General features: G+C 43.1%; 1 protein-coding gene across 1 annotated transcript in view; it reads right to left on the reverse strand.

Annotated features, from left to right (window-relative positions):
• Positions 1-11232, reverse strand: part of LOC129711285 (programmed cell death protein 1) — a 33676-nt gene extending 22444 nt beyond the window's left edge. Inside the window, exon 1 of the mRNA XM_055658830.1 lies at positions 9752-11232. Coding sequence (XP_055514805.1) covers positions 9752-9800 — 49 coding nt within the window. The 5' untranslated portion in view covers positions 9801-11232. The remainder of the gene's footprint in view (positions 1-9751) is intronic.
• Between the last annotated feature and the right edge of the window lie 8165 nt (positions 11233-19397).

Genomic DNA, 19397 nt, shown 5'->3' on the forward strand with positions numbered 1-19397 from the left:
CCATCAGCACTGCCAATTGTATATTTTTTCTGATTAAAAAATCGTGTATGCCTGGGGAAGGATGCTTTAAATCCCACCCAACTTCACTGCTTTCAAAATAACTCTCACTTTATACCACGTTAATTATGGGAGTGGTGGGTCATGACCTTCTGAACCAGTTTCTTTTGGAGAGTTACCTGTGCGGGATACGTTATCAACTGGAGGAGCTTGCATTCTGGAGCTTGTGCACAGTCTATCTGTGAGGTTCAGTGGTTTGTGGATAGCACATTTCTGAAGGTAGTCACATCAACACTCACACACGCACGCACACAGAATTGAAAAGTTGTAGGTCATTTTGAGGTACGATGCAAAGGTGTAACATCCAAGCCACATAAGAATTCAACTGCAACATTCTCTTGAACTGAGCAGACCTCCAAGTTGTGCGATCACCTGCCTCTGTTCTGCAAGCTGTCTGATCTGCAGAATTCTGGCAAGATTATAATATATAGAGTATTGATCTGTGCAACTCATTCGGTTTGTCTGCCTTTGGATGCAGCAGTTTTGGTCTTCCAGTATTTGGCCAGCAGAGGTGGATAGATGGATAAAATTAAAGATGGCTGCACTACACAGATGGTTGACACATCTCTTTTATCAAAGAGATGTTATTACAGTGGATACAAGTAAAATTGTCTTGAACTGTATTCTGTAAACATCCTGGACAGTAGGGAGAGTAACCACCAACATTGTTTTGGCAGTTAAGCCTCCAGAGGTGAAAATGAAACAGTAGAATGATTTAAAAAAAAACAAGAAGAATGTAGAGACAAGGAACTGCGGATGCTGGTTTACAAAACAGGACACAGAGTGCTGAAGTAACTCAGCAGGTCAGGCAGCATCTCAGGAGGACATGGATCAGTGACGTTTCCTGTCGGGTACTTTCTTTAGACTGATTCATAAATAATAGAAAAGAATGATAAAATTGGGCTCGTATCAGAATTTAACCGACCAAAAGAAGGATTTGACTTTGTTGTGAATGATGGTTAGTGGCAAATATATGAGATAAAGGTGAACATATTATTCATTATTTTGAGGCTTTCAGATTTTAGATTTTTCATGAGTCCTGGTAGGATTTCTCATTTGGAGGATTTCTCTTACACAGAGCTCAGTGGAACACTATCAGAGTATTTCATTACACTGGCAAGCTCCTGTGATTTTGTCACATTCTGAAATAATGCCCTTGGAGATTAGTCTGCCTGTGGTTTCTGAGGGGAAGCTTATTGCGAATGGCTGATATCAGAAATGGATTTGACTCTTAAGTCATCCCATGGTTCTGAAACTTGCCTGCAAAGATATCAAGAAGTTATCATTTCATTCTGAGGTGTTGGTTCATAAACTCCTAAGGAGGAGGAGGTGGCGGCAGTCAAGCGGAAGAAGCGGCAGCAGGTGAGAGGGGAGGGGGCCCCATGGTGACTGAGCGCGTTCTGTCGGTGGCGGCATCCTGAAGAAAGCGCTGTCCCCAGGGGCTACAATGTGGGCCACAACAACAGCCGCTTCAACTGGACCATGCGGTGAGTGAAGAAGGCCTTGCTGATGCACCTTGCGAGTCGGGCCCGAGCTCTTGGAAGCCTGCACGCTAAACGGATGGGGCTGTGTCGCAAGTCTGTGGTCAGCCTGCAATAACCGTGATCCATTATAAAGGGGTCCATTAAAATGAGTTTTTACTGTACTTCACTTTTTAATATTGTGGCAAAGTCCTGCTGCTCACAGCTGTTTGTTATTAAGTTTAGGCTTATTATTATTATCACATGTACTGAGGCTCAATGAAAAGCTTTGGCTCTGCATGCTATCCAAAAAGATGAGATATATCATAGACAGACACAAAAAACTGGAGTAACTCAGCGGGTCAGACAGCATCTCTGCAGAAACGGAATAGGTGATGTTTCAGGTGATGTGGCCCTTGTGGCTAAGGGGATCAGGGGGTATGGAGAGAAGGCAGGTACGGGATACTGAGTTGGATGATCAGCCATGATCATATTGAATGGCGGTGCAGGCACGAAGGGCCGAATGGCCTACTCCTGCACCTAATTTCTATGTTTCTATGTTTCTATGTTTCAGGTGTTCTTGCATGGTTGTATCATACATAGTTACAATCAGGTCAGACTCAAGTTTAGTGTGCAATGACAGTATTTTTATGTAAGCATTTAGAAATTAGATCTGCTGCCCAAATAAATATACCAGCAGCAGAAAGTATTGCAAGGTAGTTAATGCAGGTTCTCGGAGCCCATTGAGTACTTGTATGACTGAAATATGGAAGTAACTGTGGTCTTTATGATAACGTGAAGGTAACGGAGGCCAGCGTGCCATCTCCCCTAGTTAATGAGGATGCTCATACCTTTGGCGTGGGGGATTTTTGTGGTATGAGCCCAGATCAATGATTTAGTTTGCTTTCCACCCACACATCTGCAAAGGTATTACTGGAGATTACATTCCAATTGCGGTACAACTACTTCTGTTTAAACCACGATGTACGTCAGTAACATTTGAAGAGCAGCGACAAAGTGAAGGCATGAGGGCAAGCAATGGCTGGCAGAAGCTCTTTCTAACTCCATGTACAGGTTTGTTTAAAAAAAACATTTTAATTGTCATTTATCATTCTGTTAGGGGGCCACCAACGATATCCTTACCGAATATTTGGCAGTTGTGCGTTTGAGAAAGCTGGTCACAGCATGAACGTTTTATACCCTGGCTGAGATAGGTGAACAACCAATAAAATGGATGGTGCAAATTGTCTAGGAATAATTTTACACATGGTATTTTAACCCCTTCACAGGTACCGAAGTGTGAAAACGCATATCTCCAGATTCCTGTATCTGTACACGCTGGATGGCTTGATTGTAATCATGTATAGTCTTTTCGATGACTGGATAGCATGCAACAAAAAAGCTTCTCACTGCCCCTTGGTACACGTGACAATATTAATAAACTAAACTACTAACTAAACTAAACCTTCGCTTTCCTTTGTTAGATAAATGGATGTTGCACTGTTCAATGTCCTCTGTGATGTCACCCAACTCCACCTCCACCACAGCCCATTTGCTCTGCACTATCAGTAATGGCTTGACTACCTCTAGACATGACTATGCCCATGCATTCCACTGCCTATAAATTCAAAGTTACCAGAACTCTGCCGCCCACTGACTAAGTTCACTAAATATTATTCAACCATCACTCTTGTGCTTAGTGATCTTCAGTTGGCTCTTGTTTAAACAAAACATTGATTTTAAGTTCTCTTCTTTATATTCATCTCAGTTGGTTTTCCCTCTCTCTCTTTATAAACCCGAACACCACCACCCTCAGTAGAGTCTCTCTCTCGCTAAAACTCCCTCCCTCTCTCTCTCTTTCTAAAATGATCTCTTCTCTCTCATGTGAAGTGTTTTGAGTTAAAAAACATATTGAATGCTAAATAAATGTGTTGATATTGTATAGGAAGGAAGATGCTGGTTTACATCGACACAAAATGCTGGAGTAAGGAAAGGGTGACATTTCAGTTCAAGGCGCTTTCAGATTTTTGAAGTCTGAAGAAGGGTCTCAACACGAAACCTCACCCATTGCTTCTCTCCAGCGATGCTGCCTGGCCCGCTGAGTTACTCCAGCATTTTGTGTCTACATTTGTTGATATTGTATATTTATTTCCAGTTATGTTCTGAGGCCCCTGGATCTTTCAGCATAATCATTGATGCAGCAGTGATCCTTTTCCCTTTCCATGTGTTGGATTTCACAAGTCGGCAATGAATTTCATGGACTTTGTTCACCAAATACTGAGCTGACAATGAATAAGTCAGAGAGTCAAGGAGTCGAAGAGTACAAAGGCAGTTTTTTTGGCACACCCATCCCAAGGCAACATTCATCAAACACTCATTTACACGGATCCTACACTCATTTCATTCTCCCCATCAACTCCCCACAGATTCTATTAAACGCTATTGGCATTTTACAGTGGCCAGTTAACCTACCCACTAGCATGCCTAGGGGGTGTTTAAGCAAACTAGAACATCTGAAGGAAATCCATGCAGACACAGGGAGAATATGCAAACTCCCAACAAACAAAACCTAAGGTCAGCATTGAACCTGAGTTGCTGGAGCTGTAAGGCAGCAACTCTGCAACTTTAGATTTAGTTCAGTTTAGAGATGCAGCGCGGAAACAAGCCCTTTGGCCCACTGAGTCTGCGCCGACCGACGATCCCCACACGCTTACACTATTCCACACACACACACTGGGGACATTATATAATTACACCAAGCCAAGTAACCTATAAACCTGTACATCTTTGGAATGTGGGATGAAACCAGAGCACCTGGAGAAAACCCACGTAGGTCACGGGGAGAACGTACAAACTCTGTACAGACAGCACCCGTAGTCAGGAGCGAACCCGGGTCTCTGGCGCTGTAAGGCAGCGACTCTACCACTGCGCCACCGTGCCACCATGACACTCTTATCATTATAATAGTCTATACTGGAAAAATCAATCAAATTATTGCTGATAGATTGATATCAATAGCAAATATGTCATATTTAGTGCTGGATTGTGAGCAGGCCTTTTATATAAATTACTAAATGGTAGTTTCAGCAAATATGAACCATCAGCATTGACTAAACAATAAACAAAAATCTAGCATCATGTAGCACAGAACTGGAGGTACTCTAGCATTTTATGTCTCTCCTTGATTCAGGCTATGAATGAGACTATAAAGCATTTCTATCATAGAAAACATAGAAACTAGTTTAGGGGCAGCACAGTGGCAGTGGTAGAGCTGCTGCCTTAAAGCACCAGAGACCCGGGTTCGATCCTGACTATGAGTGCTGACTGTACGGAGTTTGCATGTTCTCCTTGTGACCATGTGGGTTTTCTCCGGCTGCTCCAGTGTCCTCCCTCACTCCAAAGACGAACAGATTTGTAGGTTAATTGGCTTCGGTAAAAATTGTAAATTGTTCCTAGCGTGTAGTGTGTGCTAGCGTAACGGGGATCACCAGCCAGCATGGACTCAGTGGGCCGAAGGGCCTGCTTGCGCGTTGTGTCTCTAAACTAAACTAAATTAAACTAGTTCCCATTTGGCCCTCTGAACCAGTTCTACCATTCAAAACAATAATGCCAAACCCTCTATCTCAACACCATACTTTCTGCTCTCTCATCACATGTATCGGTGTGTTCAAGAGAGAGTTAGATATAGCTCTTGGTGCTAACAGAATCAAGGGATATGGGAAGAAAGCAGGAACGGGGTACTGATTTTGGATGATCAGCCATGATCATATTGAATGGCAGTGCTGGCTCGAAGGGCTTAATGTCCTACTCCTGCACCTATTTCCCATGTTTCTATGTTTCTATGCACCTGAATACACTTTCGGGCAACTTAATTTTTCTGTTTGGTCAAATCTGTCTGAAAAATTGGTGTTATATCTCCCTCCAGTAACATTGACTGACCTGCCTGGCATTTCCTTCCACTCTGTATTTCACAGCATTTACATTATTTTGTTTGTGTTTGTTTACCTTCTTTCTAGCTTCACTCTTTGATATCAACCGTATAACATCATTAGCCACGTGTCACCATAGAAACTTTGGTCCCATTCAATCAAGAGTTACTCCATTTGCTCTATCCGATCCACTCCCACATGCACCGCTCTGTAACTTAAAACTAACGTTTTATTTCCTTAGTGCAGGAAGGAACTGCAGATGCTGGTTTAAACCAAAGATAGACACAAAAAGCTGGAGTAACTCAGCGGGTTAGACAGCATCTCTGGAGAAAAGGAATAGGTGACGTTTTCGGGTCGAGACCCTTCTTCAGCTTGGGAAGAACTTTTCTCCAGAAATGCTGCCTGACCCGCTGAGTCACTTCAGCTTTTAGTATCTTTTTATCTCCCTTTCCTTGTACTTATGAAGGGTCTTCAATCCTTCCAAAGATGTTGGCTGATCTGCGTGCTTAAAACGTATTTGTTTTTGATTTCCAGCATTTGCTACGCATGCATTGAGAGGAAAGATTTAGCTTGCACTGAAAAATGTGTGTGCCACACTGGTCAGAGGTGAGAAAATAAGTGCCAGAGAAATCGTGGTGGTGTACAGTTCAAAGAATTAATTATCTTGTACACCACGTGGTCTCAGTGCAAACTACTCAAGAGAAAAATAAGATACTTTATAAATTTGCATGAAGTGAGAACTGTAGTTTCTATGAAAAAAAGTTGATGTGAAACATTATTAAAAACAATTAAGTTAAGACATCATTAATTATTCCAGGGTAGACAAAAATGCTGGAGAAACTCAGCGGGTGAGGCAGCATCTAAGGAGCGAAGGAAATAGGCAACGTTTCGGCCCGAAACGTTGCCTATTTCCTTCGCTCCATAGATGCTGCCCCACTCGCTGAGTTTCTCCAGCATTTTTGTCTACCTTCGATTTTCCAGCATCTGCTGTTCCTTCTTAAACATTAATTATTCCAGAGCTGGGTGCTGCACCAGCAACACCTGGGAACGCCAGCAATGTTACAAAAATCAGGGAAAGCAAAGATTTGTGACTGTTTCGCTTTCAAAATTAAAACAAAATTCCTCTTATTTTTTTGCAGCACCAGCCATTCATCGGAAGAGTTCTCTGCATTCCTCTGTTAAACAACAAATCTTTTGTACACGTCGAGACAGAGAAATGGGCGTCAGTTTAACATTTAATTTAAAACAAAGATTTACGACAATGCTTTCCTTTTTCATTACTGCACTGGAGTGAATCACGGTCGTGGACTCAGTCCCTTTAGGGTTTCAGGGGAAACCAAAGTTGGAAGAAGATATATAGTTATTTCAGCTTGCACCACCAAGCAATAATATCTCAGCTAATCCTTCCTTCATTGTGAGGAATAATGCCCCTGTCCCACTTAGGAAACCTGAACGGAAACCTCTGGAGACTTTGCGCTCCGCCCAAGGTTTCTGTGCGGTTCCCGGAGGTTTTTGTCAGTCTCCCTACCTGCTTCCACTACCTGCAACCTCCGGCAACCACCTGCAATTTCCGGGAACAGCACGGAAACCTTGAATGGGGCGCAAAGTCTCCAGAGGTTTCCGTTCAGGTTCCTTAAGTGGGACAGGGGCATTTTACACTACACTTCATAGATCCCACCAAAACCCTGTACAATTGCATTAAAACTTTCTTCCTAATGTACTCCAGCCCACTTGCCTCCTTAATCGCTTTCTGTGCCAGTGTTAATGTTGTTTCTAATGTACAAAGCTTCCTCTGCACATTAACACTTCTCACCATTTAAAAAAAAATTAACAATTTTTCTTAACAAAATAAATGACTTCACATTTCCCCAATTTATCTCCCATCTGCTTCCTCTTTGTCCGTTCATTCGAAATTTCGATTTCCCTATCCAGATTTATTTTACTTTGCTCTCCTGCCGATTCCCACACAGCTTTTTATCACCCGACCCATTCAATGTGAATCTTTAATATAAATTACGTCAGAAATAAAGAGTCAGAAAGGCATTCAGCATGGAAACGGGCCCTTTGCCCCTTTGTGGCCATACCAACCATTAAGCACTCACCACTCTAATTCTACACTAATCCCATTCTATTCTTCTCACATTCCTACTCACTTGCAACTTATCTCCAAGCATGGAACCTCCCAATATATCACCCAGTTCCCCATTATCTTACATCATAACAAAACGGTTACATTTGTCCAACATAATTTCTCCTTTGTGTTAGTATGTTCTAACTGATTTGTTACCATATGCTTCATCAATAATACATTGCAGTATTCTTTTGACTGCCGATCGGGATAACTGACCTCCAATTTGCAATTTTTGCCCGTGTTACCAGAATGAAGGGTTATTCAATGTTACAGTGTTTTTTGCTCCCATTAGTAAAAGTTTGATATTTACAGCAGGTGAGAAATGCTATTTTGGAGCTCCAAATAGGCCGGGACTAAAGTTATAAAACGTCATGGAACCAAATGCCATGACTGACTCACCATCCCACTGACCATTCAAGACACTTTATGGACATGATATTCACCTCCTCATCAACTGTTCCTATCTCCTCTTCATCTCACACTCAACTATGGTCTTCCCACTCTGACACCCTTGTATGTCACTCATCCCAATACTCAATTGAGTGAAGAGTTAGACCCAATCTCTCAGCTTAGAGGAGAATAATCCATTTGCAGTGAATGGGTCATGGCTGCATATAAAAAGGGAATGGTGCTTAGTTTGGTTTAGAGATACAGCATGGAAACTGGCCCTTCGGCCCACTGAGTTCATGCTGCCCATTGATCCCTGTACATTAGTTCACTTTCTCATCCTACACACTAGGGGCAATTTGCACAAACCAATTATCCTGCAAACCTGCATGTCTTTGGAAAGTGAGAGGAAACCCAGAGCACCTGGAGAAAATTCACGAGGTCGTAGGGAGAACGTGCAAACTCCGTACAGACAGCATCCGTATTCAGGATCGAAACTAGGTCTCTGGAGTTGTGAGGTTGCAGCTCTGGTGTTGTTCCACTGTGCCTCCCTATATTAAATATAACTTAATATATTAAATATGTTGTATTAAAACAAGTACATGGTGTATATTAAAAACAAATATTATACCTTGGAAGAACATTTAAAAAAACACAGGAAGATGGAACAAGTGGAAGTCTGAATGCGTGGGAACCAGGGAAAGCACGACTACATAAAGCTTTTTTTTTTAATGTTCTTCCAAGGTATAATATGTTTTTAATATACAACATGTACTCATTTTAATATAACATATTTAATATAGTTAGTTATATTTAACATAAAGAGGCCCAGTGGCACAACCCTCTGCTGACAATGAACCATTTTACATTTCCTTATCATCGCCTGCTTTGATCACACCTTACCCTTCCATATCTCTAGTCTCCCTCTCTGACTCTCATTCTGAAGAAGGGTCTCGACCCAAAACGACACCCATTTCTTCTCTCCAGGGATGCTGCCTGTCCCGCTGAGTTACTCCAGCATTTTGTGCCTATCTTTTCTCTGTTTAAGCACAGCTTGGTTTTGGTCGCATTCTGTTATCTGAATCTTAATAAGCGCATTTGACCATCTCATCATCAGTTTCGATGCAAAATGTCTCCAAAGAAAGATAATTTGCATTAGTTTGTTTGGGCATTAAATGAGGGTACGTAAAGTATGTGACAATCCTTGGTTTTGAGAAGTGCTGAGAGGATATGCAGCCTGTTCTGTCATTTATAGCAGGAATAGCTGATCCTTTATCTCAATGCAGCATTCCTCTCTCTTTCTATATCCCTTAGAAGTCCAAAATCCTCCTTCTTAAAGATATTCAGAAATAACTTAAATAAATATCATTTATTACACACCAAAAAAAAAATTCTGCCAGGCACCTCAAAATCAGATCTGAAACTGCCCCTTAATGTGTGTTAAAAATTGCAGTTTTGTAAACCTGCCTATGGTCATTGTGAGAGCCAGGGCTTACTTAACAAATGAACAGTGTGCCGTCTGGAATACACGGTTAGTAGAAAGAACTATTACAATAAATCACTTTTAAACTGAATGGAGTTTCACATTATTTATTCATATTGCATTGTATTCACGATACTGTGATTCTTTGCCACAAAAACTCTTTGCCCGTTTATGTTTGCACAATAATCTAGTCAGTTGGAGCAATTAATCTAAATGCAGTCGGATATGAAAAGTTATCTTGATTTATATTGTCGACCTACTCTATATAAATTGGTTGTTAATTTAAATGTACTTAGGATCTTACCTGCTGACAGCAAGATATGCAATGTGAACATCCTTCTGAAGAAATCCATCAAGTTAGATTACCTTCTGCTTGACACCCTCTCCAGAAATAAATTGAAAAGTTGTTTTCTTATCAGTGCTTGAGTTTACTGTATAGTACTCAGTCAGATAACATCACCCTATGTAAGAAATGACCCTTTTTTGATACGTCTGATGTATCAGAGTTTCCTTTTTCCTGCCACAAAGTTCTGCTGAGATATCTGGCAATATTCACACACTGAAAGTAAATTGCCATCTGGTGGTTTCGATGGTGTTTTATATTTTTGCAAGCACACACTTTATACTGCATTGCATATGTTCAATCTTCTGCGTTCCACTGCACAATAGCAACCGAATGAGCGGCCACACTGATTGAGAACAGAAGTGGAAAAAAAAGCTGTTCGCTATTCAAGCCTGATCTTCTGTTAAATAAGATCATGGCTAATCCTAAATCTCCTTTCTCTTGTTCTCTTTGTATCCAAAGTTTCTTCTGTCCCAGTTCTGAAAGCGTTCAGTGAATGAGTATCTGCAGCTGCAAGGAATTGCACTGGAGAATTCTAAAGATTTACAACACAGTAATGGGTTCTCCTCACCCGAATGCCCAATCCAAAGATTAAGATCCCGAGCTCTGGATTCTTGGAGCCCCAACCACGACTGTAACCTTAGACTGTCAAATCTTCCCAGAAATCGATCACTTCTTATTCCTTGAAACTCCAATAGTTTTACATCTACCTTTCTTCTAGATTGTGGCTGATCTGTTTGTTAACTCCATCCACAATGGTGGCACAATGGCATAACAGTAGAGCTGCTACCTTACAGAGCCTGAGACCCGGGTTCGATCCTTACTCCGGATGCTGTCTGTGTGGAGTTTGTACGTTTTCCCTGTGACCTGCATGGGTTTTCTCCAGGTGCTTCGGTTTCCTCCAACACTCCAACGAGGTACAGTTTTGTCGGTTAATTGGCTGTTGTAAATGTTTCCTCTTGTGTAGGCTAATGCTAGTGTACGGAGTGGCCGCTGGTCGGCAAGGACTCAGTGGACCGAGGGCCCTGTTTCCTCGCAATATATCTAAAAGAAAATCCACCCATCTTAATTCCACATCCCTTCAATGCCCCAACCTAACAAAGACATCAATTGTGATTAATTAAATTTATTTATTTTTAGAGAGAGATAGTTGCAAATTATGGCAACATTTAGTGCAAAAAAAATTACATTACCTGGTTATTCAGATACAAGGAACAGCAGGTGCTGGTTTACAAAAAAAGACACAAAGTGCTGGAGTAACTCAGTAGGTCAGGCAGCATCTCTAGGGAATAGTGATAGATGACATTTCCCACATATATTCTGATGAATCTGCTTCCATGATCTAACTACCTTGTCACTGCTATGATTGCAGGATGAAGGGTGGTCTAAGCTGAACTTGGGTTAACTGTAAAAAGACTAATATCCAGGAGAGTATGCAATCATTTGGGTGGCACTGTGCCGCAGCTGTACAGTTGCTGCCTTACAGCACCAGAGATCCAGGTTTCTATCCCGACTAGGGGTGTTGTCAGTACACAGTTTGCATGTTCTCCCTGTGACTGCGTGGGTTTTCTCTGGGTACTCCGTTTACCTCCCACATTCCAGTGCGGACTCAGTGGGCTGAAGGGCCTGCTCCCACACAATGTCGAAAACATTCTGTAAGCTTTCTGCTTTTCATATAAGATAATGAGCATGAACTCAGCAGTTTTATTGACAATTGGGGGACGGGGTAAATTTGTATTTGTGTGTGCGTTCCCCCCCCCCCCCCCCCCCCTCCTTCCCTTCTTCCCCTTTTCCCCTTTCTCACTAAATAAAAAATACCCCCCCCCCCCCCACCCACCCCCACCCCCCCCCCCCCCCCCCACCCCCCCCCCCCCCCCCCCCCTCTATAAACCTTAACCTCTCACCAATTAAATAGAAAACCACCAGCACCTGTGAATTGAAATAAAGATTAAACATTTTTGACCACAAACAACAACTAGAACACCAAGTCAGAAAATAGAACATGGAATATTTCAGCACAGAAGCAGCCCCTTGGCCCACGTGTCCATGCTGAGCTTGATGCAAAATTAAAATAATATCTAGTTTAAAAATTTAGTTTAGTTTAAAGATACAGCGCAGAAACAGGCCCTTCGGTCCAACGAGTCCACGTTGACCAGTGACCCCTGTACATTAACACTATCCTACACACACTAGGGACAATTTACACATACACTAACCCAATTAACCTACAAACCTGTACGTCTTTGGAGTGTGGGATGAAACCAAAGATCTCGGAGAAAACCCACTCGGTCACAGGAAGAATGTACAAACTCCGTACAGTCAGCACCCGTGGTCAGGATCGAACCCGGATCTCCAGCGCTGCAAGCGCTGTAATGGGCCTGAACCACTTGGACGATTTTTCAGGCGACTGCCAGCGATTGTCAAGTCGTAGCAGGTCGCTGAAAAAACGGCGACTGGAATGGTGACTGTCAGAGTGGAACACACACACACATCACTTCCTTCACCAGTCAGTTATGCAGGTGTGGGACAGGGCAAGCGGGGGGAGTGCTGTTTCAATTCCACAGACAATTCCACAGATTCACAAGCCTAGAATTATAATGAAATATATTAAAGATTAAAATAACAAGCTCAGACGGTCTGCCAGAGCACTAGTTACAGAAGACAACTAGCTCATAGGTTTACATTCTGCTCAAAACAATTTCTAATTTTTTCCATCACTGCTCTGACAAACATCAGTCAGTAGACTGCACTATATGAATTACCGTGGCCGTATAAAATTCTTTTGAGTTCTATTTTTATTGAGACTTATCCAAATTGATCAACCACTAAACTATTAAAATCTCATGAGTGATCATAACAGGGATCTTATGAAATAAACATGCTGGAAACATTCAGCAGGTCAATCCACATCTGTGGAAGGAGAAACGGAGTTCATGTTTCTGGTCTGGGACCCTTCATCAAAGCTGATGTAAAAAGAAAATAGGTTATTTTTCAGATGTAGAAAAGGGGAGAGCAATGGGTAAACAAGCTTGAATACCAACCTCATCTTCTGTAGCCATCCAGACTCAGTAATAGGTTTCTCTAACTTTTGGGGACTCATTTCTTTCTGTCTACATCACGACTGGTCACCTGTGGATTTGGTTAGAAAAAAGACAAGAGTACAAGACTGGAGTTAAGGGCCTGTCCCACTTGGGTGTTATTTGCGTGTCATTTATGCGTCATGACGCACAACGCGACATCATTTACGACATCATGACGCACGACGCGTGCGTGACGCGCAAATGACACCCAAGTGGGACATGCCCTTAACTCAGTGGGTCAGGCAGCATCTCTGGAGAACGTGGATAGGTGATGTTTCAGGCCTCTACAGACTGTGGTTTTGGCTAAGTTTTTCTCTCTCCAGTATTTTAGCCTAGCCTGCTGGGCAGGACCTTTTAGCAGCACATAACACGGACAAAGAAGCGTCTGTGGATACAAGGAACTGCATACACTGGTTTACAAAAAAAGGTCACAAGGTACTGGAGAAACTCAGAAGGTCTGGCAGCATCTCTGGAGAGCATGGCTAGATGATGTTTAGTGTTGAGACACTTCTTCGCACTCATTCAAAGAAGCATCTAATTACCACATTTGTTCTCAGAAAACCCTTTGTTCCGCCTGCCCATCCCAAACATTCCCTCCAACTGAAAATGTATTTAATTTTACTCCTTCATGGCTCTCATGAAGGGGTCTCCAACCTGAAACGCTAACTCGCTTTCCCTTTAAATAGACACAAAATACTGGAGTAACTCAGCGGGACAGGCAGCATCTCTGGAGAGAAGGAATGGGCGACATTTCGGGTCGAGACCCTTCTTCACGCTGAGAGTCAGGGAAGAGGAAGACGTAGAGATATGGAAGGGTAAGGTATGAAAACGCAGATGAAAGGGGACGATGATCAAGGAAATGTAGAATGGTACATTGTTAGCTGAGGGGAAGGTGACAACAAGGCATGCAATCAATAAGGTTTAATTAGGAGGACAGTATCCTTTTTCACAGATGTTGCCTGACCTGCTGAGTGTTTACAGCAACATGCCCTTCAACCTATTTATATTCCATTGGCAACCTTACATTTCATTCCCCCCTGCCATTTCTTTATAACCTATAATTAGTTCACTAGCCTTATTCTCTGGAAGTCTCACACTTCCCTCTGCTGGCTCCTTCCTCTTTATACACAGTAAATAGTTAAGGACCAAGAACGAATATCTGGGATGTGTAGAAAGGAACTGCAGATACTGGTTTGCACCGAGAAATGCTAGATTAACTCAGCGGGACAGGCAGCATCTCTGGATAGAAGGGATGAGTGATGTTTCAGGTTGCAACCCTTCTTCGCACTCGACCCGAAATGTCACCAATTCCTTCTACTCGGAGATAAAGCCTGCCCCATTGAGTTACTCCAGCATTTTGTGTCTATCTTCACTAATACTTGGGAGCTCCGCTTGTTACATAGGTCCAGCCTGAAAATAACCCATTTATTCTAACTCTGTTTTCTATGTGAGAGCTAGTTTTCAATCTCTGCTAACACGCATCCTCCAATATCTTAACATTTCAACACCAGCTTATTATGTGGCACCTTGTCAATTGCCTTTTGGCATATAGAGGGGTGGATCATTGGAGTAAATCACAATAAAAATAGAAAGCTAAAGAATCTCACACACCCCCAATAATTCACATGGTGCAGTTTTTTTAAGGCAATTGACGACTAGGTTTTGATTATGTTCAGCTTTCCCAAATGATTAGTTATTTTCACTTTGATTATTTGTTCTAGGATCTTGCGAACAATAGTCACTAAACAAACTGGCCTTTAGTTCACCCCTTTCTGTCTCGCTCCCTTTATGAAGAGGGAAGTCACATTGGCTGCTTCCCAATTTTCTGGAAATCTCCTGGAATTTAACGAGCATTTAATTTTTTCAACCAACGTGTCCACTGTATCTATAGACAGTTTCCTTAAAAACCTCAGGTGAGTCCATCATGTCCCAGCCTGAAGAACGGTCTGAGTTAGAAGAAGGGTTCCGACCCAAAGCATCACCCTTCTTTTTTTCTCTGGAGATGCTGCCTGACCCGTTGAATTACTCCAGCACTTTGTGTCTATCTTAGGTCCCAGCCATTTGTCTGCCTTTATCTCTGTGAGTCTCTCTATTACAATATCTCTAGTAATTGGGATTTTTACTCCCAATTATTCCTTTCCTCCTTGATAATTGAAACTAACCCATCTGTTGTTAAAGGTGACCCAAAAATTCACCTATTCAGAGTGGTGAATCGGTGAAATTCTTTGCCACAGGAGGCTGTGGAGGCCAAGTCAACGGATATTTTTAAAGCAGAGATCGATAGATTCTTAAGTAGCATGAGTGTCAGGGGTTACGGGGAGAAGGTAGGAGAATGGGGTTAGGAGGGAGAGATAAATCAGCCATGATTGAATGGCGTAGTAGAGTTGATGGGCCGAATGGCCTAATTCTGTTCCTAGCACATCTTATGACCTTATTCCTTCTCTCCAGAGATGCTGCCTGACCTGCTCAGTTGTCCCAACATTTTGATGAAAAGGTGCTTACGTCTTCAGTGTAACCAGAATCTGCAGTTCCTTTAAACCAACATCTGCTGTTAAGGAATATTTGTCATGTCTTCCACAATGAAGACAAGCAAAGAATTGATTTAACATATTTACCATTTTTTATATCCTGTTATTAATTCACCAGCCTTGTTCCACAGAGCCCCAATCATTACCTAATCTGCCTTTTAGCTATTTATATATCCATGGAAACTATGACTATTTGTTTCAATAATGCATGCAAGTTTTTTTCTCAAAATTTATTTTCTCCCTTCTTGTGAACTTTTAGACAATAGACAATAGACCATAGGTGCAGGAGTAGGCCGTTTGGCCCTTCGAGCCAGCACCGCCATTCAATGTAATCATGGCTGATCATCCCCAATCAGTACCCCGGTCCTGCTTTCTCCCCATATCCCCTGACTCTGCTATCTTTAAGAGCCCTATCTAGCTCTCTCTTGAAACTATCCAAAGCACCACCCTGCAAGGCAGAGAATTCCACCGACTCATAACTCTCTGTGTGAAAAAGTGTTTCCTTGTCTCCATTCTAAATGGCTTGCCCCTTATTCTTAAACTGTGGCCCCTGGTTTTGGACTTCCCCAACATCGGGAACATGTTTTCTGCCTCTGGCATGTCCAAATCCTAATGCCCCTGTCCCACTTAGGAAACCTGAATGGAAACCTCTGGAGACTTTGCGCCCCATCCAAGGTTTCCGTGCGGTTCCCAAAGGTTGCAGGTGGTTGCCGGAGGTTGCAGGTAGTGGAAGCAGGTACGGAGACTGACATAAACCTCCGGGAACCGCATGGAAACCTTGGGTGAGGCGCAAAGTCTCCAGGGGTTTCCATTCAGGTTTCCTAAGTGGGTCAGGGGCATTAATAATCTTATATGTTTCAACTTTTAGTCTTTTACTGTTGGATCTTAAAAAGTTTCCAAATCTTGGAGATTAATGGCTATTTTGTATGTCTTACTTTCAATTAACTTCCACTTTCTCTTCTGTCCCTTTCCCTCTTCACTTTTCCCTCACACACATTCCTGTCTTCCCATTATCTTTACTTATCATTTATTTCCCCCTCCTCTCTCTGGCACCCTCCTAACATTTTCTAGAACTTCTCTACAACTTTTTCTCTAGAACTTTCTCTGGAACTTTATCCAGCTCACATCCTGCTGAAGCACAATAATATATCTGGTCTTAATTTTCCATGGAAAAACATTCTGAGTGACCATCAAAAAAATAAATCAAAACCATCATGCCAATGATTAGCATCGCAATGGGTCATTTCAGGGCAACTAGCAAAAGTTGGGAGATATTCAAGAACGGTGACCAGCCTCAGCAACTGAATGTGTGCTTGCTGATATACGCCACCAGGGGTCTCTGCTGAGACACACCACTAAGAGTCAAGAGCCAAGTGTTTTAAGGGCCTGTCCCACATGCAAGTTCACCCAAGAGCTCTCTTGAGTTTAAAAAAAATATCAAATTCTTGTTATTCTTGGAAATGTTTCACACTGTTGAAAAAACTTCACGAGTTTCACGAACTTACCGCGTTTCCCGAATACCTGCCATTAGCGTTAGGAGCCGCTACGAGACGTTCACGAGCTCCGACGTACCTGCTACGTACATTCTACGTACTTACCACGAGTTTGATTTTTTTTTTAAACTTGGGAGAGGTCTTGGGTGAACTCGCATCGTGGGACAGGCCCTTTATTGTCTCATGTCCCAGATCGAACAATAACATTCTTACTTGCAGCAGCACAACAGAATATGTAAACATAGTACACTGTAAACAATATAATAAACGAGAAAAATAAAGTTCAGTTTGTGTATACAGAGTCAGAGAGTCATAGAGTGATACAGTGTGGAAACAGGCCCTTTGGCCCAACTTGCCCACACCAGCCAACAATGTGTAGGAAAGAACTGCAGATGCTGATTAAAATCGAAGGTAGATACAAAATGCTGGAGCAATTCAGCGGGACAGGAAGCATCACTGGAGAGAAAGAATGGGTGACATTTCAGGTCAAGACATTGGGTCTGCAGTTTCTTGTTACTGGCCCCCATGATATGCTATTGGAATCCAAAGATTTTTTTTCTGAATCTTCTCAATATCAGTATAAGGGAAGCTCCTGATTGTCCCAACCAATATGCACCACATTATATATATTTAGACATAAAATGCTGGAGTAACTCTGGAGAGAAGGGATGGGTGACATTTCAGGTTGAGACCCTTTTCAGACTGGAGTCCAAGTCTGCTGTCTGAAGAAGGGTCTTCACCTGAAACGTCACCCATTCCCTCTGAGGGCTGCCAGTCCCGCTGAGTTACTCCAGCGTTTTGTGTCTATCTTCGGTGTAAACCAGCATCAGCCTTTCATATTTATCGTGAATATTATTTCCCAGTAAGCTGACCACATGCATTTTGTTTTTATTCAATAACATTGATCCCCTCCTCTCCTCCCCCCCCCCCCCCCACCCCCCCCCCCCCTACCCTGTAATGAATCACATCCCCCCCCCCCCCCCCCCCCCACCCTAGTTCGGTAGGCGGAAAAGCGGCCTCTGCAGCCCGTCCGCGTTTTTATTATTTTCTGTCTATGTTTCTATGTAGTTTTTGTTATTTTATGTTGGGGTGTGTGTGTGGGGGGGGGGGGGGGTGGGGTGGGAGGGAGGGGGGGGAAACTTTTAAATCTCTCCTTGCACGGAAGACCCGACCCTTTCTTGTAGGGTCTCCGTTATCGTTGGGGCTGCAACGAGGAGCGGCCTCCAACAGGAAGAGACCGGGGACTCTGGTGCCGACGACTCACCGTCACCGTCGCTGGGCTGGCCGAGTCCGGAGCGGGTGGAGCGGTGGAGGAGCGCTGCTGCTGCTGCTGCTGCGGCCCGACCTCCGGAGAATCGGAGGCTGCAACTGCAGGTCTGGTGGACGGCGGCACCGGGAGCCCGCGGGTCCCTGGAGGGAGACCGCTTTTCAGGGCTCTCGCAACGGCGACTTCTCCCGCCCGAGTTGCGGGGTCGAAGAGCTCCTGGAGCGGGGCCTGACATCACCGCCCTGCGCGGCTTGGAATGGCCGCGGGACTCTGCGAGCGCACGCCGGGGGCTCCAACACCAAGACCCGGTGTGCGACCTCGCACCACCCGGCGTGGCTTTAATGGCCGCGGGACAATTGCCATCGCCAGCCGGGGGCTTTGACTTTGACTCTGACATCGGGGGGGGGGGGGGGAGAGTGCAGTGGAGAGATAAGTTTTTTTGGCCTTCCATCACAGCGATATGATGGATGTTTATGTAAATTATGTTGTGTCTTGGGTCTATTTGTTTGTAATGTAATGTATGGCTGCAGAAACGGCATTTCGTTTGGACCTCAAGGGGTCCAAATGACAATTAAATTGTATCTTGTATCGTGTGGTAATGAAAAACCATCAACTTGCTGTTGTGGACATAGAGCCTCAAGAACTCAGAGTATCTCTGCCAGTGGTGGAGTGAATAAAATCTGAAGAAGGGTCTCGACTGAGACGCTGCCTATCCCGCTGAGTTACTCCATTTTCTTTATGTCTATCCACGGTTTAAACCAGCATCTGCAGTTCCTTCCTACAAATAAGGTAAAACAATGTAGAACAGGGATATGTAGAGCTAGAGGTAGGGACAGAGCAGAGGTAGGTGAGCAAGCCTAGAGAAAACAAGGATGAAAGCTAAAATCAAGAAATTGTTGGTGGTGTAATCAGAAGTCGGAGATGAGGAGAACTTGGTGTAAATTAAGATACTGACCACAGCTTTGGATTAACTCAAGTTTATGGAGGGTGGAAGGTGGAAGATTACCCAGAGAGTCACACTCTCTCAAGTTTGAAGCACAAGCTTGCAAATAGTAGTCTGTACCCAGTCAGAAACAGTGGGATATGAATGGGAAAATGAGATTATGGTATCTTCTCATCATGGTCAGCATAGATATTGTGGGCTGAAGGGCTTGTTTCTGTGCTGATGCACATTTACATAATGGGAAACTGTAAATAACTTGTGATTTAATTTAGAGATTTTCTCTGAATGAAGACCTT

This window comes from Leucoraja erinacea, chromosome 29 (genome assembly GCF_028641065.1).
Source record: "Leucoraja erinacea ecotype New England chromosome 29, Leri_hhj_1, whole genome shotgun sequence".
Lineage (NCBI taxonomy): Eukaryota > Metazoa > Chordata > Chondrichthyes > Rajiformes > Rajidae > Leucoraja > Leucoraja erinaceus.